We start from the raw sequence: 24167 nt of genomic DNA on the forward strand, positions 1-24167 counted from the left end.
GGAAATGGGAAAGGAGGGAATGGAGGGATTGAAGCTGGAAAGGAGTGTAAAGAAGAATGGAAGAAAGAGTGTGCACAGGGCAGGTAAGGAGTGGAGAGTGAAGAAAGGAGGAAAGGAGTGGACAGAGAAAAAAGATGCTTAACATGCTGGTTAGAGGTTAGTATTTCTGTATGGCTCATAGCTTTTACATGCATAAAGTTATTTGTGAAATCCAAAGTTTGCCAGTTTCCAATGGAAAATGTGGGAAAGAAATGAATGAAAGAGAAAGTGAAGAAAATAATAGAGGAGTGAGGAGGACATACATGAAGGAGAAACAAGGAAAGGAGAAAAGTGTGAAAATGAGCCAGGAGGGAAAATGAGCATGAGAGCAAAGAGGAAAGGAGGTGAAAACCTGTGGAGCAGGAGAGGAAGAGGAGGAGGAGAAATGAAGTGAATGAGAAGCAAAGTTAAAAGAAGGAGAAGAAAAAAAAATGTTGAACAATGATTAAGAGCCAGGAGGGGAGGAGTGGAAAACTGATGAGAAGTGGACATTAGTGGAAGTGGAAGTCTGGATTTGAGTCAGAATGAGAGAAGAAAGAGTGGAGTGAGAGAGAGAGCGGAAAAAAGAATAAAGGAGAGAATAGGAAATGCGAAGTGAAAACTTGTGGAGAAAGCAGTTGAAGTGCTGAGAGGAAATGAGCAAAGAACAGAGAACAGAGGTGCCAGGAGCAGATGTATGTGACTATCAAATAACGTAGAAATGGCCAAAAAATAATCTTAAAAAAAGAGAAAAGAATAAGAAAACAGGACACAGTGATCAGAATCAAATAAAGTAGACCAAATAAAGTCTTAGCATGCTATCCCCTAAAAAAAATAAATAAAAAAATCTAATGTAACTTGAGTAAATATTCTTCTTTCGGTCTAACATTCAATTCAGAGTATTGAAGGCCACATTTACTTGGCATCATCTGGGATCCTTGATTTGCTATTAGAGAAGCCCAGATCATTATGGCATGGATTCAAATGTAGCAGATTTGTCAGCTGTGCATTTATTCAGTGAATTGTGCACTAGCATAGTGTAACAAATAAGTCTCAAAATTAGTAACACTGTTCATGCCAAATTTCTACTCTAACTGTTATGTAACATAAAATAGCAACATCAGACAATGTTTGCCTCTTTTTAGGTGGTATGAGTGAGAAAGTAGGTAGTAGGTAAGTAGATACAAAGTAGGATGTAGGCTCTACAGGATGATTTTTTTTTTCCCTTGGCAACTATTATGTTTATCCCACTTGATGTTAATTTTCTAGGCATTCTGTTATCTCAGATAGCTTTAAAAATAGTGCATATAACTGCCATAAATGGGTAAGAAATCTCCCCGGGGAAGCATGTCCTTGGGGGGGAGCAGGTTTGGGCTAAATGTTTACAACGTCTGGCTCTACCTCTTCATCTTGATGCAGATCTAGATCTAGATGCCAATTCTGGCAGCCTATATTGCTAAAAAGCTGGAAGTGAACTGTGGTGGAGAAAATTTTTTAGGTATTTTGTGTGTGTACATCCCAGTATAACATGTATATGTTTTACTTTGAGCATCAAATAACTGCTGTTATCACTTTTACATTGCATGGTTTGTCTCCTGTTTTCTCTCCAACTGCACTGTCTCTCTGTGTGCAAAGGGTCACATCAGGTCACATGATTTCCACTCACCATGCTCCACTTCATCTTGTTTTGTCAAACCTGTTGCCTGACAGTGGAGTGTGTTGGTGCCTCATGTGGTTTAATTCTGGTTTGGGTCCTTTGTTGCATGTCGTCCTCCTTATATCCCCACATCTTTCCTGTCTACTGTCACTGTCTAATAAAGTAGAAATGCAAAAAAAAAAAAAAAAAAAGTTAAATAACTGAAGAAATTTACGCACCACCAAATCACACGTGAACTAATCTTGGGTTTTAAAAGAAAGATCGGAAAATTGATAAAAGTTTGCCATATGCACATGTGCTGAACAGCGGTGAAATACACAGGTAGCAGCGCTAATCTCCCGACCCACATCCAGAGATGTCATGGACTCACTTTAGGAGAGCGAGTATCTCCACCTGCAGCTTCAAGCCTGGATAAGGGAGGGTACCATCAAAATATTCCTCCACACCCACTTCCTCTGCAGAGTCTAATTCCACTACACAAGCCTCAGCACTCTTCATATGCAACACAGTACCATCATATAAAACAAATTGTCTCATTGCAGAAGTTAAATGTAAACAGAGGACTGTTTTAAAGTATCGTTACAGTTGAATGATTTCCATGTTTTACTACCAACTACCAACTGGAGATGTTAAGTTGCTGCTAGATGTGAATGTGTGGATGAATGTGCTTGTTTGTCTCTCTGCCCTGTGATGGACTGACAACCTGTCCAGGGTGTTTCCCTTGCCTTCCGCCCAAGTTCAAGTTCAAGATTTTTATTCGTCACATGCATGAATGTACGGGTACAGCAGCAGTGAAATGCGATTGCAACAACTCCAGCACTGTGAAAGTAAAAATAGATAAGAATAAAATAGATAAAAAATAAAATAAAAATAAAATAGAAAGTCTATATATAACACTCCTATATACAATATATAACCTATGTACAATATACAACAATATACAATAAGTACAAATAAGAAGAAAGTAAGAAAGGGAATAGAAAATGAGTGGATGAATGGGAACGTGAAAGGCACTGACCCACATCCATAACTGAGCTGCAAAACCCTGAAGAACAACCTGCTCCGACGGAGGGTCAGAGTTAGCGTGAGCATCAGACAGCAGGGGATAGTAAGGCGCTGAGCTGTCTGATACTGCAGGTAGATGGTACGTGGTGTTGTGGTCTGTTATAAAGTGTTTTGTTATTAGGAGTTCAGGATCCGTGTGGCCTGGAGGAAGAAGCAATGAGCACTAGGATAGGCTCCAGCTCTCCCCATGAACCTTATGGATAAGCGGTTTGGAAAATGAATGAATGAAACTCCCAACAATGAGATTCCTAATAATTCTTATGTTATCACCACTTTAATGTAGGCTTGGCTGATTGGATCGCATATCAACAACTGAAGGGATGATCTATGATTGGTTTTTCCTACGCCGATATGAAGGTGATAATAAAAAAAAGAACTAAGGTGTTATAAAAATAATCTCTAGAATCTTAGCTTTACTATGCATTTAGACATGTTTCTGGTGGAGTGGCAAGTCTGCCTGCTGTGCCTTGTTAATCTGCACTAGAATTTTAAATCCTTAATCACAAACCAGTTTGGTCCTGAGACGCTGCCATCTCCATGGATCCCACACCCTGCGTTTCTGTTCTCCAATGTGCCTGCTCACCAGAACTTTGCTCTGCGCTCCATACGAGTAGTTAAGTTCATGGATGTGTCTGTGTCTCTGTGTCATGGTGCACCAAGCAAAGACACACAGTGCACCAACATGGTGAGCAGCGCTTTGGCTAACAACACCTGCACTGCTCACAATACTAACTTGGGAGAGTTTTGCAGCATTGGAGGGATGGTGAACACACACGTATGCAAACAAATTAGTAGTCTGCATGCCCTTCACTGGTACACATCTTTTACATAGCTTGCAGACATGCTGCGAAATATCCTTACGCTCAACTGTTGCAATTTGGTACAAGACATAATATTCCCAGTTACAAGATGTTAAATTTGTCTTCAACACTAAGCAAAAGTCATCCATGCTAGCATTTGAGTGGCGTGCTGTGACCGCCCCATTGGTGATCGGATGAACATGATTGGACGATATGAAAATAAAGCGATCGCACAAACCCACTGAAAATCCCCCCACGCCCCCCTCCTGATGCTGAATTTAGTAAATCTAGGATTTCTCCTCACAACTAAAAGCAGAACTATAGCATTAGTAGAATCAAAATGTAATGATTCTCACTGTTGCATCGCCTTGTATCGCATCATGACATGGCTGAATCGCGTCATACCCATCTGTTGACTAGTATCTGTGATCACATTTGGAGACGCGTATTGAATCACACTCAATGGTTGCAATGCACACCCCTCACATGGTGCACTTTAATTACATAAGAGGACATGGTGTTATATTAGACCATTGTCATGTCCTCTACGACTTAACGACTGAGATCATTTCATCTCAAAACTTCCTTAATTAAGAATAAATGTAAAGGGCATAGGGTATATTATAATATAGGAAGTCCTATTTAAATACTATCTGTATCATCATATCCCCATATGTGGTGGGAATGACTCATTACAGTCATGAAATGAGTCAGAATCAGGTCTATTGCTGTCTGTCTGTCTGTCTATCTTTCTGTCTAATTGGGGTAGAGATGAACCACCTTATAATTGGATTAATTGAGCTCAGTACTATCTGAATCAGAGTGCCAGATGTACGCAATTTGCTGTTCTTAGCACAGTTGATGTCACAGCAAAATGGTTGCTGCTTGATACCTGACGTTAATAATTTGCCCTGCCGGAAAATGCCTTTTTAGCACAATGTCAATGGTGTGTGTGCGTGTGTGTTTTTTTCCCCGTTTATCTCTCTGTTTTTTAATTTTAGAAATTTGTCGTCATCATCATCATCATTCTCATTCTCACGCTGCACAGAAAGACCATATGGGTTTTACAGATGAAAGATTTGATATCATGCCTGCCCACAGCAACTGAGAGCAGCTCCAGTATTTACCTAGGAGCAGTTTTACTAGCAGATATCAGACTGTTCGCCCGAAAAAAGAGTTCACAGTTTAAGAGCAAAATGTATGGGGGCCAGGTAGAGCTGCCCTTTGTAAACTCTTTTGTACACAGCAAACTTACCGATGTTAATTAGTGCTGATTTTTCAACGACAGTTTCAGAGTTTCAAGTGTTTTTGGAGAGCTGTTTGTTCACTCAGAGGCAACGTGACTCTGTGGCAGCTGTTCAAAACTGACTAAAAACTGACTCAAGACTTCACATTTGACTTTGATGTGGATCACACAGTTCAAAAAAAGCTTCAAATCACTTGTAAAGCTTTTCATACAGATTTAGTGTTTTGTCTTTAATGATAGGTTCTCAGTTGCAACTCAAAGGCCTCTCAGTCGCTATTCAGTTTTATTTCCCCTAATTCCTGAAGCTCGTTTTTAATTGTTGACAACCTAAATAGCAGTTTTGGTGAAGATTCAGGACTATAACATTGTCCAGTGTGTGGTCCTCTTCCAGATTTTTTCCCTAGTGAACAACTGCAAGCTTCAATTTATGAATTTTGGTGGGAAATATATGAAGGTTTAGTTTTGCTCTGCAGCGACCCCCTGGCTCTGGAACAGCGAGGCCGAGTCTACTGATCCTTTTTAAATTCAATTTTTATTCCTTGGCTTTTAACTTTTCTTAACCTGTTTTCATCTTTTAACTAGTTCCAGTGTCATTTTTTATTTGGTGGCCTTTTACCTCAAAAACAAAATTCTGTTTTCATCTTGATCTGTTTGTACTGCCTGTGTATACCATGATAATAGGTGCCATCACCACCTTATCCACCTCATTTATTTTGTCTGTCTATTTTATTGTTTGTGAAGTGCTTTGGCGCACACTTGTTTTTGTTTTTAAAGTGTTATATAAATGAAGATAAACTTGAAATTTTAAACTTGAGAAGCAAGCATGTGCCTGAAAGGTTATTAGTTAAAGGTGACCACTTTAAATCCTAGACAGGCTGGTAAAAGGAAATAAATAACTACGTTCAAAGTGCCTTCAAGCAAGGCACTGACCAGCTTACTACGAATACTACAACAGGGCATATGTGCTCAATTACTTTCCTGGGATTAAGGTAAATAAAAATAAAAAGAGATAACTCTACCCAACAGGTGCAAACACACACATACACACATGCAAACACACACACATGCTTGCGCACACTCCAATCTCTTACACTAGCTAAGTCCTTGACAAAATAAGAGAGTGTCAAAAGGCATCCTATCGTTTTCCCCCGGTCTGTGAAAATCCTACGGAGGATTGTGGTCAGTATCACAAAAAGAGGGCAATCAGCCAAGCCGGGCTACCTTTCTTTCACCAAAGCATCGGCGCTGCAGTCCCAGGGCTCCTGAGACGCAGCCATTGTCCTTAAAGCCAATCAGACTGTGAATGCACATAAGCCTAATCAGAGTTGAATAATGTGATTTTCTTCCACCATCCTTCCCCGGTCAATCGTTTGATTTTTTTTTCTTCAGTCAGTTGCTGTCGACAATGGTGGAGACAAATTGTCACCTGTAATCTGAAGGACATTCAATATAATGGGCAGTCACCCTATAAAGTGAGGTAGAATTAAGTGTTGTAATTTTCTCAAATGGCACTGACTAATAACAGGAGCACAGAGGAGAGTTTAGTGAGTAAATCAGTCACACGCAGGAACAACTTAAGCAAGCAAAGCCCTTATGCTCTGCTAGAGGAAAGAAGTATTTCATTACCCAAGGATTGGTTAGCTTTTCATTTGCTGATTTTAATGGTCTCCCTGCACAATCTAAGGAGACAGTAATCCTATTCAAAAACAAAGAAAAATCATTTCTAAAGGCAAGCAGTGAGAAGGCAGGTCATTATCTCAGGTATAGTGATGTTTTCATTGATAGAGACGAGAGTGGCAGGCACCACAGGCAAGAGCATAGAGCTGCAGTAGTTTTATTTTTTCTAGCTTCCTCAGTGAATGTCACTGCACTGAGATGCGGCTCCTTTGACTCACACTGATATGAAGTAGAGGTAATTTACTCAATAAGCCTGAAAGAGAATATAATGATGCTATTTCAGCACCAACTCCTGTGACACTGACGTCTCACTACACCATAATACCTCTTATTTACAAGCGGGATGACAGTGCTTGAAAAAAAGAGATACATTCCGTGGTGTTTCAGTGCTAATATTCCCCAAGCATAGTCCTCTACCATTATTACTGCTGTGCTGAATAAGGAAATAAAAATCCAAACTTGCATGTAATCTGTGTTTTATCACTTGGTGTTGACAACATTGCATAATGGCATTCCCCTACTGATCAAACCCACTGGACTTTTGTTTTTACTTATTTTAGTAATAATGCCTTAAAAGCAATGTAGTGCATCTCTCAAATCAGACAGGGTATGATTTGTACAGACCAATTTTTTTGCCTTTTGACAGTGGCAAAATTATTTATAACTGTCAGACATCACTGTCTTGCCAGAAGAGTATAAAAAAAACATTTGTATTGGTTGCCAGTAAAAGCATTGGGCTGGAAAAAAATGTCCTTCCACACCAGCAGGTATTCTCTTTTGTTACTGTGATAATAAAGCAGCCTGATGATTCAAATCAATCACTCTCAAAACTGAAGAGGGATATTTCATTTTACAGAACTATTTTTATGTGTAGAGAGAAGCCTGAACAAGTTTGTGAAATGTAATTGTGCATATGTGAATGTACTGTATCCCACAAATAACACCATGAGATAGCATAAGCTGTAGAGCAAACACTCTGCATCCAGATGCCGGCTCAGTTCGGTGGAAATTAATTTATTCTCTGAGGTTTAGCTGCCCTCTTGTGACAAATCCAAGAATGTCAACATGATGTCTAAATCATCGGTCACTCAAACCAGCAGCAACTTCACTAAATCAGCTCATGTTTTTGACTCGTTCTTTGTTTTCCAAGATTGGAGAGGCTGAGACATGATCAGCCGGTTCTCTGATTTTATTTAAAATATCTTTCAAAATGCCATCCATCACTTTTCACAGACTCACTTTCTGCACAAAAGTGGGTTATAAGAGTTTCAAAACCACACAAAAGCTGTTACAATTGACTGCTTCAAGTGAGGATCCTTTCTCTTTCTCTCTCTCTTTTTTTTTTTTTTTTTTTTTTTTTTTTTGTGGCACCCCAGTTTCATTTTACAGCACATGAAGGAGAGTGGCAGTAAAGGAGGAACAGAGGGGATGTTACATAATATGGAAACCAAACTCAAACCCACATCATCATGACTTATCAGTTTTGGCTTCTTGAATCATGGTACATTACCACATCAAAAGTTTACATCAGCGAAGACATTAATTTGTCGTGATAATCTGTTTCAGCAGTTTATTTATTAAGCAGATGTGGAATTGCTTTCCAATATTGTAACGCCATCTGAAAACACAAAGCAAATAATGTGTGAATTAAGTATAGAGAGTTGTCATAACTTATTGCGCCATCTTTTGTTTTGAAATCCCGTGGACATTTTGTTTTTTCATGTCCATCTTATTGTCTTTCAGGTTTTTGCCTGTCCTTGAGCATTTGCTTGTCGGGGGAGGAGTCATGGACATCGCCAGCAGAGGGCGCAGTCAGTCAAACTTTACATTCACTTTATGAGAGTCACTCACATTCATTCACAGGCAAATAAATAATCACAAGCACCCATACACGCCCTAGAAATGTCACATAATGCCAGTGGTTCATCGTCGGGGTTTGCTTCTTGCCCAGGCTGCTCTTTCTTTTCATCCAGATAAGTTCATGGTCCTTCAGGCGGCAGTCCAGAGGAAGGCCTTGTTGTCCAGCTCACTGGCCAGTTTGAGGTTGAAAGGGTGGTGAAATTCCCTGAGCAGGTCCCTGGTGGCATGAAGCATGGGGCCCAGACTCCTGTCTGCTGCTCGGCGGGTGTTGGACATGGGCCGTTTGGTCAGTGCTGCCTCCATCTGGTCTGACAAGGGCCCTGCAGGGGTACGGGACACAATATGTATGCCTTAGGCTTGGATAAAATACAGCTGAGGAGGAAAAGACAGATAATCCTACTCATAAATCCACAATGGAAATGATAGCTCTTTTTTAGAATGGAGCTAAAATAAGATTTAATACTTTAATACTAAAATAAAGTGCTGAATTAAATATACACATGACATTTCACTCTGACTGATGATATTATATCTTTACCAATACATACCGACACTCAGGAAATTAAAGACTTTCTTGATTGTCACTCTGAGGTTGGCTGCATAGTCCTCCAAGCGAAGAACTAAAATTTGCTCCCTGTGGAAAACTGTCAGCCAGTCCAGTAGAAAAACTATGTACATGCCCAGATTTAGTCTCACCTGTGGGGACAAACAACAAAAACATAAGTAATAGTCATCACAGGATGAATGGTGAAGGCAAGATTTCCATCTGTACATACTTTTTTTGTCCTAAAGAGGGCACCATAGTGCAAGGCTACTCTGGAGGAACAGGCTATTATCCAGAGGCACAAACTCGATCCCACAGCCTGGAAGACATTATGACAACTCCCAATTCTTGCAAATTTTATTTGCAAGAATTTCCCAATTTGGGGTCATCATAGTACATCTATCTATCTATCTATTTCTCATCCACTTCCCAACAGCCAACAGTAAAGGCTGGTTTACATACAGAAGCTGGGATCATTTTTTCTAATTATGCCCTCATAAAAGAAGTGGTGAGCAAAGATGTATGGATTTTAATAAATGTTTTTGATTATAAGTGTTTTGAGTGGGACTGCATGTTGATTGGTGCTCTTGATGTAGTAAATCTTCAGCTGTAGTCCTGTCTGCCGAGGACTACAGCGCTGTCTCCCACATGTATCTGATGGTGTGGTTTGGAGCAACAGACACAGCTCATAATTCATCTTACTCCTGAGGCGGAGCGCTGCCCGATAGGAGATGTGCTAAAGGCTCTGGAATGACTCTGGGCAGCTACTTTGCATTATTTTGCCCTCTGCACAAAACTGAGAACCACTTGAGCACAGTAACCAATTACGTTCATTCAAAACCTCTCCGGGAACATCTGGAGATTCTCAAAGCACAAATTTTACTGTTGAGTATCAGTAAAATCATCACACTGTTAACAGAGGTTGTAATTATATTGTAAAAGCTGGAATTCAACATTTCAAACTGACCGGCATGGCATTGGAGAGACTGGTGTTGTAGACACAGGAGCGAAGAGACGTCTCTGAAAGGCAGGACTGAAACAACCGGACAGACTCTATGACCTTCTGGTGGAAGTCCTCCACCGACTTGTTGGCCATCTTAAAGTACAAGTAGTCAGAGTACAGCCTGGGGCACAGAGGTGTCAGTTGAGTGATTAAATACAGCAATTAAAGACAGGGAAAAGTGGGTTTGGTTTATAATGGATATTTGAGATGGTTTAAGTACGACAAGTAGCCTGTAGTTTGCAACAATGTTAAATTACAGAAAAACCTGTAAAAGAAGCAAATAAACGAAAATGATCTACACAACTGCAGCAGCACAGATTAACAGATTATGTTGATCTGTGAGCCACACAGACAGATATACATGTGAGTGTCTCTACCTCTCCACAGGGTCTCTGAGCATGATGATGATTTTGGCATTGGGCTGGACTGCGTGAATAAAGTCCTGGGCCAGGAACGGTGGCTCTGCCTCCTCCTCGTCTCCACGCACATAACTCCAGGCTTGGTTGTCCCACATGGTGGATGCACTGGCCTCACCTGTCCATACATTGGCAAACACTACATGGTAACAGCAAGCGATTTGAAAACGCACATTGCGTAGTGCAGAATAATGTTACATCATACATTATGTAACATTTTGTGGCAAAGTTCAGCAGTATATTAGGCAAAAATGTGAAATGAAAGTTGCAAAAGTTGCAAAACTACAGTTTCCTTATCGGGTGCATGGAAGTGAGAAGGCATGATGTCTCAATATTCCCTGAATTTAGGGACAGATATTACACAACTCACAGATGCACCTTTTCAAAATAGCATATCTAATGTATAACAACTGAATATTTTGTATAACCTCCAAAATGTTATGTAACAACAGATAAAAACAAAACAAAAAAAAAACGAGTTGTGTAAATTATGACCAATAGCTGGTGCAGACTTACAAGCTTCAGTAATCCTGACGAGATAAGGCCTCCTGAAATCACATTTTGGTTACAAGTCAGTGTTTTACCTTCTACCTAAATGGATTCTGTGTAACTTGAGAAATTTTATTTTCGTGAGAGCTATTCAGTCTTTATTAGAACTTTCACTATTGTCTCTCATAGACAGATAAGAGAGGAGTATGAGCTCACTTCTTTATCTGTGATCACACATACAGCACCAGTGACAATGAATGAAAGTCAGCGGTCACATCACCCTGGAGGACAGAAAATCAGCCACACAGACACACCGGGCCGTCTCCTTTGGCCACTCAATGTCAGGAATGATGCAAATCCCAAAAGTAAGCAGTATGTTATTCATTCACATGGAGCATTAGCATTGTTGTGCTGCTTAGGTCAGAACCAATTAGCAGAAATCCATTAAGGGCGTGAGTGATGACTGACAAAAGAGGGGAGGGAGAAAAAAAAAAAAAAAAAGACTCTTCTAATTCCAATCAGGGTCAGGCTGTAGTTCTCGGGCTGTTCAAAGGTCTTCTACAGTCGGTGAATACCAAATGAAGATTGTAAAGACAACAGATCCTTTCATCCATTACACAAAGCTTGCTCACAATACCCAGCGCGCACACACACACATTCCTACAGAAACACATCCAGACATACACACACAAACACACTTTAACATGTGTTCACCTGCTATGAGCTGGAGTTTGCTTGGGTCTCCAGATGAATTTCCAATGAGTCCTTCCTGGATGTTGTGGGCTGCCAAGTCAAACAGATCCAAGTAATCCTCCACAGGGAAACACTCCTGGAAGCCATCTTTGAAACGAATATAACCTGCGCCACAAGGTACAGCAACATTACACTCATTGCATCCTCATAATTCACAATTTTAATTCGCGTAATGGCTCATAAAACCTTTGGAGTGTAATACAATCAACCTCACGCTGAGATCGTGAGGTTCTGTGACGGCCCCTGTTAACGGGGAGAAAAGTTTTACTTCATTCTTTGCTGAAGCTCTATCTTTAACCTAAAGACCAAGTGGGTGAAGGAAGCCAGGATTAAATAGGACATTTTTTCATTGAAATGACAGAGAAGAGATAAATATAAAAACAATAATAATTTTATTCAGCATCTCAGGTGCAAGTTATTCTGTTGCTCCTGAAGCTACAGTTTTGGCTGATTTTACAGGACCACACTGATGTTTTTACATGTTTCAGTCCATTTACTACATTTTTAATTACCACCAACCATTCCACAAAAGCTACCACACTTGTTCTCTCAAGCTCAGGTGCTAAACCTACCTTCCCTGCTGCTCCAGTTGATATTCATGCCTTTGTTTAAAAGACACGGACGATTGAACTTAGTTTGTAAAACGATCTTTTCTTCAGGGATTATTTCCTGGTGGAAACGTACATTCTGTTGTGTGGGTGTCACATGGAAAGCATTTCAAAGTTTGACAGCTCAATTTTTCCCCCACCTGTATTCTTGGCAGGGGTTCTGTGAAATCAGACGGTTAAGTTGAGGCAGTAAGTTAGAGAGGCTTCAGTTTAGGTAAAGGTTAGCTAGAAGTAAAATTCTGTCATATCCATATGTAAGGTTAGGGTAAGAAACTGAGAGGATCTGGGAGTCTTTGCAGGAATGCAGGGGGGAAAAAATAATACAATTGAATGGAGAGGCATGGTGCAAAGATTTTGTACTTGGTAATGACCGGGACTGAAAATCAAAGCTTTTAGCGCTAGAACGTGCTAAATCCACATCATCTGTTGCACAAAGCCCATCCTTGTTTGCATCTTGGTCTGATTTTCCAACGAAATAGCAAGTGAGCACAAAGTTTAGCAGCTGACTTCAAAAGCCTGGTTATCGGACCAGCATGTGAACACACCAGAGGACTTTTTCAGAACAATGCAGGCATTGCACTAAATTACTCATGCAATTACAAAGTAACTCAGGCAGAATGTTCACACTATGACGCATTGGCTATTTTAAGCAAGTTTCAAGTCTGTACAAGTTGATTTTCAAACCATACTAACGTGAATGGAAAGACTGGCTGCCTCGGAAAAATACATTTAAAGATCTAAAAAGACGCGGTATGTTTTGGAAAATGATCAGCTGTTATGTTAAGCATCAATTAAATAAATGCGCTAAAATATGCATTAACACTATGGTATGTTAAGAGTTCCACTATTATCAACATCAGCCTCACAGCTAGGCAAATATGTGATCATTAATGCTGAGAGCCTGGCTATAATGTTAACTGTAATTTTATCCAGACACACTTTTAGCACCTCAGTGTCCCCTGCAACCTGTTTGTGTTATGATGCATTTGTTTTGTTGTTTTTAATATTAATGGGTATTATTAAGGGGTGATTTTTGATTCTTTCAGATGTAATCAAACAGAACAGATTTGCAATCAAAAAAAAGATTTGAGAGAAAAACTACTGACACTGCAATCAGTCAATTAAAATGGGCATTAAAAACGTTCATTTAGAAATCCAAAACCTTTGTTTGCAAATCCAAAACTTTTGCTTGCTGTTGAGCTGAATCTGTGGATCAGAGCAGCTATTACACTATTACATTATAACTGTGGATGTTGCCAAGCTGTCTCTCTCACTGAGGCTGGCCAGTAGAAACATGTCTCACATCTGCCAGGTACCAACCACGGGATTCACCTCAACAGCAAGAAAAACTTGAGGATTTGCAAACAAAAGTTTCTGATTTGCATTTTAATCACAAATATATTTTACTTACAATAAAAAAAAAAAAAAAAAGTTTGGATGGCAGAGTCAACAATTTTGCACTCAAACCTATTTGCTCTGTTTGACCATAATAATGTAATAATCTGTTTAATAAATACAACAAACAACAGCATTTATATTTTAGGTTGTTCAGGTATCTCCCAATAAACCACTCAATTAGTGGATTCACTCTCAGAAAACAAAATGTATAGGAATAAAATAGTACAAGTACTCCAGCCTTTTAAATACAATATTGAAAACACTCTATACACCATGATTGACACCTGCATATTAAAAGTAATAATTATGTTACACAATTAATTTGTGTTTTGATGCTTTAGTACAAAAATGTAACCATTGAAAGACACAGAGTGTGTCTCTTGTGAAAAAGCCTACCTTCAAATTGAAAGACAGCTCATACATGTGTGTTTTGCTGACAGAAAGGGCGGTGCACGATTTAAAATGCAGACAGGGTGTGAAGTCAGCACCTTAAGGACCACCGCTGTACCTTGTTGGGTGCATTCTTGGGTACAGATGCAGATCCGCAGTGCACCCTTATATCTGACAGTTTAATACCAAGAGGTTGTGGTCCTTTCCACTGCGAACACAGCTGATTAGGTATATCCACTGAGAAAATATCAGCATTATCACCCAATGTTTAAATGTTCTGCTTGGATTATATCTGTACCTACAGTTATTTTCTGCTTCATGATTTATATCACCGTTGCTTTATTCTTATCTGAGCTGCCTTTCTTTTTCTCTTCTTTCAATTTTCTTTCACTTTAGTACGTCGGGTGACCTTCATAAATTCAAACCACAATTATCAAAAGCAGTGTTCAGAAATGCTCCTTACCAAAGCGTTTCCTGGTCCACCAGTGTGGCTCCTTCATTGTGGTGAACTTGACCTCTGGATGCAGTAGCAGTCTGTGAAACAAGTCCGTAGTGCCACACTTTGGTTGGCCGATGATGTAGAAGTATGGCAAGCACCGCAGACGGTACTGCTTGCCATCCCTGTGGTACAAGTGCTCTTGGAAATGAGTCCTCAGATAGTCACATACAGCTCTGAAGCTCTTGGAGCGAAGTGTGAACAGGTTCCTCCTGTAGGGATCCGTGTTGACATTACTGGAGAGCTCCTCATGCCAGCAGGGGCTCTTGATGCCAGGCAGGAACTGGCGAGGAATCACAGAGAACAACTGTGGAGTGTAGAACAAACCACAGGGTTATAATTCACCTCATAATGATTTATTTCTTGTGGTTATGTGTTGACATTACAAGTGTAGACTGGTTCATTCAACATATAGTTGCTGCCAGGTGAAAACCTTGCAGCCTTGCAAATTTCAGTTTAAATAGCCCTGACCTTAGTTTGACCACCATGCAGTTTTGAGTTTGGGTTTTGAAAGCAGGTCATAAGAGTGGCAGTATTTTCTCAACTCATAGAGAAGCGTGTAATCCAAACATGAATTTCACCAAAATTGCATTTACAAGGTTTTCACATGACAATAGCGATGTGTAATCAACGTGAGTCGAGCCATTTTTCCACACTTACACGGGAGTCTGTTGCAATTACATCCTTTTCATCAGGCACCTTCCTGGGTGTGTATTCAAGTTTGGAGCTGATGCTCTTCACCAGCAGTTTCATATCTATAAAACTCTTTTCAGAAGGAAGTTCGAGTGCTTCTGTGCCGGTCAGGATGACAACAGGCCGCAGCTGAAAGGGAGATGGAGTGAAGAGAAGGCCTTTCCTGTCCCAGGTCAGGATATAGGAAGCCATGATGAACAGCGTCAATGTCAAGCCCAGTAAGAAGCTGGCCACTTTGACTTTTGAGATGCTCCTCAGGCTGGTCAGTGACAACAGAGGAACCCACCTGACCTCCAGATTTTCAGGTACGTTTGCGGGACTTAGGTCAAACAAGGGCATTACAGGCCTCCTCCTGTATTTCTCAGAGGTGGAGAGGCTGTGTAGGTTATATCTGTTGTCCATTTGGGGAGTCCCTGCGTATTTGCACTCCGATAGTGACATACTGACATGGGTGCAGGGTAGAAGGGAACAGGCAGAGTCAGGTAAAGTTTTCCATAAAACTGCTCAAGTCTCATCTATAGGAAGATGTCTGTCACGCTTGGAAACAGGACAAGCTCATTCATGTGAGATCCAAATGTTTTAATCCGCAGATCATCCTTTGCATCTAATTCTGACATTTTGTGGTCCCAGATCTTCAGCAGAGCCTCCTGTGAATCAAAAACAGTTGTTAAAACAGGGCACAGCTATTTATTTAGTGTGTTTTCACTTAAAGTGCTGCAGCTTCGTCTCCTTTTATGTGTAATATAGTCATTTTTCATAGCTGAAAGAGGTGGTGTGTACTATTCTAAGATTAGCAGATTTGAGGGAGCTTTACTCCTCTTGTGAGGCATGAATGTGTGAATTTAAAAGTATACCCCTTTCCATGGTAAGGGTCACTTAAAAAAGGTTTGAGGTCAGCTGCTGAGTGTGTGGTCTGCCAGATGGGGATCCCTTGCTTTAGGATGAGGACTGCATAATGTGTGCAAAGACAAGCCCTACTAAGAGATTTCCAAGGTCAGCATAATAGTTAGTCTGTAATTCCACACTAAGAACACACCACTGTTCTCTGAGAGTTAAAGCCCCATATAGAGCTATATTTTGTTAACCTGAAAATATCACTTTTCAAGATCAAAGGTGCTCTCGTGGCTCCTGTATTGATACAGGTGGACAAGCACTGCGGCAAGTGCAAGTGTTTTTTTTTGTTTTGTTTTTTTCGCTCTCCTGCCACGTGAGTGGTAAGAAAGTAGGGGCTATTATTTCTGGCGTGTGCTGATGAATTCCAGACACGTAAGTATAAAACATCTTTTAAAACAGTTCTTTTTTCTTCTCCCCAGCCAGAAGCTTACTTTTGTTTTGTTTTTTCCTTTCAGAGTTTGTGAGATTTAACAATCTCACTGGACCCTGAAATGAAAAACCCTTTGCCAGTACTACTGAATTACACACAGTGCTATCTAATTTTATGGTGTTTTTTTTTTTTTTTCTTTCTTTCCTTGTGAACGGTTGCTGTGACACCTAAAACAGAGGGTCTATTAAAGTGGGGCCACAAAAACGAGGGGTGACATTAAATCATCATATGCAGTAAACTCACTATGGTGCATAACCAGAGTGTATAAAAGGCCACTCACATTTCAGTCTTATCTTATGTAATGCCCCTTACTTTAGAAATATGGTCCCTGGAAAGCAATCAAACTGTGATTGTAATAACAGTACTTGATCATTTCTTTGAACCCACAAAAAGCTTGCAATCATTTTTGGATTGCGCCAAAGCCCCAGGAAATGGTCAGCCATTCCCTAAGCCTATTGTGGATGATCCCAAAAGCAGGTGACAGTGGTAGTGTTGAGTCGGCGGTGGAGGGATCGGCATCGCTTCCTCTTGATCATTCTACAGGCATCATAGCTGTAATCTAAAAGAAATATCTGTTGTACCCACATAATAACAAAACCCACACTAGCACACTAAATCCTACAACATCTAGTTTCAACAACCAACAAATGGTGCTGCCTGTGGGATGGTCCTCCAGATTTATGGCAGTGCACCCTCATGCCCTCTGTAGTCACCATTTGTGGGTTAGTAGGCTACATCCTTATTCTGACATCTTTAAAAAGGCTTTTGTATGAGTGCTCTATAGCTAAAGGGGCTGTAACATCACTTCCTGTGTATTTGTTGGTCTATCAGCATAACAGCACAAATATTTCTGGCCCTGCAGCTTATTACCAGCATTTAATGACATGGTCTTACCCTTCCGCCTTGATTCTGTATTCCTTACTTTGCTTTTACTGCTTTTGCTCTTGATTTTATGTTTGTTTTTTTAATCCTTTTGTGAAGTGCTTTGTAACTGTGGTTTCAAAAGTGCTATAAAAATGAAGATTACTATTATAAAATAGTGTTATGGCTGGTTTTATTGTATTATTAAAAGTAGTGTGGATTATTGGTCCTGCTCAGAAAGATCTCATTCATGCTTGTGTGTGTGCTGTCACAAACATAAATACAGGTAAACTTTATCCTCTGGTCCCTCTCTGTTACTATACCTATTACCATTAGCGGCTGGTTGAGGAAAAACATCTACAGTGTGAGAGCAGAGAGAGATTGGGAAATGTGGTGGAGGATAAGGAGGACAGTGAGAGTCAAGGGTAAAGGGAAAGTGGAGCAGTGAAGCAGCAGAGATGAGAAAAATAGTGTGAGAGAGAGTAGAGGAGACAGCCATTGGACCTCCCGGGTCTAAAATCGATCTGTGGTTTGAAACAAACAGCAGGTGGGATTGACCAAAGTAAAACCTCCACAATCAAAATCCAGCGCAGGATAAAAACCCCAATACATCATCGCATGCACGTTTTTTTTCCGCACAAAGCATACAGAATGTCAAGTCTGATGTAATATCAAAAGCAGAATGCGATATTACCCATGTTACCAATGCAGTGAGCTAGACTGCTTACACTGTGAATTTATCTGAAATCTTGCACACTCTTGGCTTAATTCTCTGAAGTGCGAGCCATTATGCACTTTTATCCTGCAGAGCACACCGCATCGCATATACATACACATTCACACACACACACACACGCTCGCACGCACACACCTTTATTACCAGCTACCTTGACAAATGGATCAGGACAAGGCTGCCTCATTATGGCAGCACATGGCTTATGAATGATCCATTCCACATGAGTTATACATCAGCTGTGTCGCTCACAGGGCCATTTCAAAGGAGCGGGAATGAGTGAAACGCCATCGCATTCAGTTGAATATCTGATGACTGCGAGTCTTCAATCTGTGCGGTTCGTGCTGTGTGCCCTCAGATGGTGCACCTCCGCCTCTGGGACTATTGTTCTGCCAAGAGCTCACTCTCTTCTATCTGCTGTATGCTGTGTTAGTCCTCTCCAGTCTTACAGCTGCACCAATAGAGAGGCAGCTCACAGTGCTAATTAATAGGACTGGCCACATTTCCCTTATCTAAATAAAATGCAATGCTATGAAACCCACATTTGTTCCACTGTAAATACAAGAGGAATCCCTGTGGGAGGCCAGTGTATATAATCCACCACATTTCTTTGGATATGAGCACAACACAGTGTTATATTCTCATGCCGAAAGTATGCAGAGAAACCCCCACATGCATACACTCTCCCATGCACACACATTCATCCCTATTTCCCCTATCACCTCCACTGTGATTTCAACTCCCTTTTTTCCGTCTTTGTGCTCGCCTTTAGTCCCATTTCCCCTCACTCATCCTGACTGTGAGCTTTAGTTTGAAACAGAAGATGCTGTGACAGTATGATATTAAAAGTTGATTGCAATTAAGAAGAAATTGCTGATTTAAGAGGGCCTTCTTTGCATTTGTTTGAATAATTCATCGAAATTGTTAGGTCCGTTAAATTGGATGCAGGTTATGCAATCGCATGTGGGGGGTGGGGGGGTGGGGGGCTACATAAACTCCCCCTACACACAAGACACTGTTAGCCTGCCCTTCACCCTCTCTTTTTTCTTTATCTCTCCTTCTCCACAAAATCATGCCAGTCAGCCTCATCTTATTTCCTGTTATAAATGTAATGAACATAAACAACGCACACACACCACAGTCCAAATCATTGCAAAGCTCTCCAATTCTCCTTCCAAAGACAAAAAAAATGCTATCATTGCAGATGTATATGTCCAGTCTAATGTACCGCTCTGTTCAGCTTCAACACTGTGAAATCTGAGCATGAAATTGCTTCTGCAAATGTGAAGAATGCCTTGAGAGGATGGATAAAAGTGACCGCAAATCAGATAAAGTAAGGAGACAATAAGTTCTGCCTGAAGCTGAAACACAGCAAGCACACATACACACAGTCATGATTACTAACCTCACTCCTGAAACAGGTTTCAATCATGTCTTCATGTTTATAACCTCATAAACATGCCCTGACCTTATACAGCACATACTGTGAATAGGTCTTGGCTGAATCCCAGTGTTGCAAAGTAGGAGGCACAAGAGAAACCAATTCCACAAAAGGAAACAAGATAGCGTCCCAGTTGATGGTGAAGTCAAACAATGATGGATGAGAAAACGAAACCAAACCACAGTTACAGAAAAAAGTTTCCATGTGTGGGGGAAAAAATAAAAGTAAAAGTGATTTGAAGGGCAACAAACAACAACTATTCTCCAGCAAGAGGTACTTGGCCCCGAGTTTTTTTATTATTATTATTTTTTAAAAATATATTTTTTCCTCTCTGGCTGGCTTCACAGACAGATTTGGGATGAAGTCTTGGCAGAGCACAAATATCTCAGGAAGTGGGCTTCATCCATCTCATCATTCTAGACTCATTGGCCTTCTTTGCATTTCATTCTCACTAAGAGACAAGATGTGCACATTGATTTTTCGTGTCAGGCAGGGATGATGTATGCCTGCACAGGAATCCGACTCCTTAGCCTCCTGCATAGGCAGCCTATTGTAGCAACAGTCTAAACAAACCAAAAATACTAGAAACATTAAACCTCTAATGACGGTGTGTTCAACAATGGTGTCTGTCTGATCAGCCAGGTCACCAGAGTCCAAGTTGGGGACATCTGGAGTGCAGATGTGGTTTGTGGCTGCACTACGCTTGTGTCCATTTGTGCATGCATGTGCGTATATGTTTGCATATTTTTTTTGTGGGAAATGGTTGTCACACATGGCTTGAAAGCCAATTTGACATTAACAACAAGCAGAGCGGATGTGAACCGTCTCTCCTACTGTTTAACAAGGAGCTGTTCAGAAGGAGAAGGAGAGGAGGATGTGGGTTCAACCTGGGTCGGCAGCACACTGCACACCAGGTCGGTTACTTTCCCTTGGACCCTCAGTGTTACTCCAAATCTTACACACACAAAAAAGGTGAAGTTCATTTTTTTTCTTTTGCTGTGCCTAAGCAATTCTAATCTTAGCAAACAGCAGGACAAAGATGGATATGGAGCACCCATGACTAAATGCTCATAAGACAAGATCAAAACAGATCAATCTGAACCTGTCCTCCAGCTGGCCAGCCATCTCCTATGATGCAAAGATGCAAAAGGCATCCTGCAGATTATTTATGGGGGGGGGGGGGGGAGTGTTTTCGGTGATGTGGAAGCTGTGTGGAAGCTTGTTTTGGTCTTACAGTGGAGACTATGTTATTGATAATGATCAATAGTAGACTACAGCCTAGAAAGGCATCTGCACTGCATGTACTGATTCCTTGTTGTTGCTCCAAGAGGATAAATCATGGCAGAACAACCAATTAAATCTGAGCAAGAGAATCTTTCTGCCTGATCACTTTCTGCCTATCGATTAACCTGATCAATACCTCGCAAACACAAAGGGCAGCCAGAGCTTGGGTTAGCAACTGAAGCCTGGTGTTATTCTCCGTGTAGTTGACACACACATCTTCCCCAAGTGGGATCAGGAATCATTTGGCTGCCGACGATGTTGCTGAAACGCTTCGGGACACAAACTGTCAGCACAGTGTGTTTGAATTTGTGAGATTAATCACTGTAACCCGTGTTTGCTCACAGAGACAAACAAAAAAAAAAAATGTCACACGAGTCCTGGCTTGATATTTCTGTTTATTCTTGCATGCAACCAACAACTGTGGTATGTGAACTGTGGTATGTGAACTGGTTCCCACCATGTGCTTTTGAAACAGGTGCTTGGAAAATTTAAGTTCATACTTAAAGAATTACAAAGAATTATCATGCATCATTAGCTATATTATAATCACAGTGCTTTATGAACATAAATATTAAACTCATGAGAACTAAAACAATAGCGGCCAATGTTTTCCCCAGAAGTGCTGCTTAATGCACATTATAATGGTATAAGGTTTGTCTTGGCCAGTAAATCTGGTATTTAGTGCTACGTGCGCAGCTAAATAAAGCACTTTTTTTTTTTTACTTGTTGCATTTCTTGAACTTTCATTATGCATGTGCATGTTAGCAATTTGCTGGCCTAATTTTTCCGCACATAGCTTTAAAACCTTAGTCACGGCGTTTTAGAAACTGAAATGAAAAAGTCACATTTTATGAGCTGCTATGTCATTTTATAAGGCCCCCCATTTCTGATGCATTATGAGCACTCATAGCTTGCACTGTATTGCATTATGACTATGATCTATTATGACTCATTTTACAATGCATTATAGACACAACAGTCTAAATGCATCAGAAATCAGTTTGCTGTCATTTCAGGTTAAATAAATCAATCCTGTGTCTCTTACGAAAGAAACTACAAGCTGTTGCCAAAACAAATTAGTATCATGCTATCCTTCCACATTCCTAATGTTCTCTGTTACAGAATCTTTTTCTTCCATTTGTGGTGGACCCCTAGACTCCAGTCTAAACAATCTGATACGGCATTAACTCTCTCCCTCTCCCTCTCTCTCTCTCTCACTCACCCCCCCGTCTCTCTCTCATATTTTTAACATTACCTAAGCCTTCAAACATAGTGCCAAGCCAAGAGTAGCGTAGCTTTGACGTCACAGCAGCTTCAGACATTTGTTCCGCTAACTTGGGGGCAACCTAAAACCTTCCTGCCCCACCAGCAGCCAGCTGCAGACTGCGGGCTGCAGGCTGCAGGGGTGGGGGCAGGCTGATTGAGGTTAGGCTTGGGTGTGGACAGAGTTATGGAGTGTGGAGAGGTGTTACCACTTACAGCCTTAAAACTGATAATTACACACTACATCTTTCCTCTTGCTCTCTCACTCTCAGCTCTCCCTCCTTCCAGTAAACAATAAACCCAGGAAACACAAGCATCCCGAGCCCCTCAGTGCTCTAATGTCAGAAGGGTGCTGGAAGCTTGCCACTGTGAGCCAACAGAGGCGGGTTTGTCCAAAGGTCATCCGTTCAGTCAGCCTACCTGTCAGGCCCTCAGGTCAGCACACTGAATGATGCTGTGGCCCACAAAACAACAGAAGAAAGCAGGTGGGGGACGCAATTGAAATGTCAAACAGAAACACCGGGGTGCACTAACATCTCACACATCCGCAGACCTCACTCCAGATTTCAAACTAAGCATCAGAAATATGCTAAAATAAAAAAATAAAATAAAATAAAAAAAACAGACCAATCATTTCACGGCTTGTTTGCTTGAGTGCACAAACGAAACCATTTAGCCCTAATGGAGGGAATTAGCAACAGGAATTTAACTTCTGCTAGTCAGATCTTCACTGCATGAGGTGACAGCGAATGCCTCGGTTTGTTATTTCAGGGTAAACAGTATAATAAATACAAGATAAGCAGAAGACTTGGGGAACATGCAGCCAAATGTTTACAGCGGTTTATCTTTGCTTCATAACAGCCTTCTGTCAGCCCTGTTTGTGGCTCCATCTCTGGTGGGCCAAGAGTCTTTTACCCCCCAGAGAAATGACACTGAGAGATTCTGCAGCTGTTCAGTCAGGGGGAAAACTCAGCCCGGAGGAGCTTAGTTTATAAAAAGCATTAACAAAGTGTTACACGCACTATACATGTGTGGAAGAGTTTAGAGACTTATTCTGGTCACTTGTTTAGAAATAATATTCAGGATTATGTCAGTGGATGACATCTTTCAGTCAATTCGATGGTATGAGGAAGGGATAGGAGGAAGCATAGACAGTATTTATGGATCCTATGTATAGTCACATATATACTAAATCAGTGAGCATAGTGGTAATTTTCTTAGTCAGTAAGACAAGAGTGATTCCATTTAGATTAAGAATGAAAAGAAGGGAACATGGTGGAAATTGTTGCAATAATGCAACAAATAGTAATATTAGGATGATGGATAACTTTAAAGATAAATTGTCATTACACCAGAAATTTTACAAAATACTAAGTTCATCATCTTTTCTCAACTTGTCTTAATCAGCTGTCTTTCTGAATGAGGATTAAAGGACTCACCTTTGAGTTGAGTCTGTCACCTCAGGCTTCTCTCTGTTTCAAGCGCTCGGGAGTCATGATGACCACCGGTCAAGGCAATCGAAATGTGCTCGAGCCATGTCCTTATGAATCGCAGGTGAAAAAAGTAATTAGAGAGCGTATCGTCAATAGAGAAGATGTTGTTGTTGCGACGCTGCTGGTGAATTTGGTCGCTGAAATGCGGGACTTTCCGCTCTCTCCATCTCGCCCGGCGCGTCTGGCTGCTCCTCTGCGCGCAGCAGAGACTTGAGGGAAGAAGGGGAGGGTGCGCATTTGGATCAGAGCAGGAAACACGAGCAGCATAACTGGTCTTCTCTGCGTGTCAGCCTGGAAATGCATTTATCGATTTGGTTTGAAATGGAGCAATGATGTATAAATCAATACTTTTTGTGATATGGGTTAGTGTTTCCCAAAAGGGTCTTGGTGGACACTGAGGGCACCTCACTGGGTCCGCAACAAAGTGAGATATTTTAATCTCACTATAATTTAGTTAATCCAAACGAGAGCTATTCTGATTCTAGGTTTCATTAGCAGCACTGTTATCTCCCTAGTACCTCCCTTCAATGCGCAATCAATAATAATAAATCTTCACACAATCTGAGACATGAAAAGGTTTGAGGAAACCCTCCAAAAGGAAAAATCCCTCATGCTGTATGAGCCTTCATTTAATTCTGTGCATCATGCCTCAGTG

The 24167-nt window shown here is 40.8% G+C and overlaps 1 protein-coding gene across 1 annotated transcript; it reads right to left on the minus strand.

The window, feature by feature from the left end:
• Positions 1–8009: 8009 nt before the first annotated feature.
• Positions 8010–23609, minus strand: LOC115372658 (carbohydrate sulfotransferase 15-like). The gene is made up of 8 exons (XM_030070720.1): positions 23459–23609; positions 15081–15760; positions 14388–14727; positions 11490–11633; positions 10248–10404; positions 9835–9991; positions 8872–9019; positions 8010–8643 (listed from the first exon to the last, which is right to left on the minus strand). The coding sequence occupies exons 2-8, from the start codon at positions 15552–15554 to the stop codon at positions 8453–8455; spliced, it is 1611 nt and encodes a 536-aa protein (XP_029926580.1). The 5' UTR covers positions 15555–15760; positions 23459–23609; the 3' UTR covers positions 8010–8452.
• Between the last annotated feature and the right edge of the window lie 558 nt (positions 23610–24167).

This window comes from Myripristis murdjan, chromosome 15 (assembly GCF_902150065.1).
Source record: "Myripristis murdjan chromosome 15, fMyrMur1.1, whole genome shotgun sequence".
NCBI classification, from domain to species: domain Eukaryota; kingdom Metazoa; phylum Chordata; class Actinopteri; order Holocentriformes; family Holocentridae; genus Myripristis; species Myripristis murdjan.

Coding starts and splice junctions, on each gene's coding strand:
- LOC115372658 (XM_030070720.1), bottom strand. CDS start 15,554: ATGTCACTATCGGAGTGCAAATACGCAGGGACTCCCCAAATGGACAAC. Junction 14,728..15,080: donor TAATTGCAACAGACTCCCGT/GTAAGTGTGGAA, acceptor TACACTCCACAG/TTGTTCTCTGTGATTCCTCG. Junction 10,405..11,489: donor CAAACTCCAGCTCATAGCAG/GTGAACACATGT, acceptor ATGTATGGACAG/GTGAGGCCAGTGCATCCACC.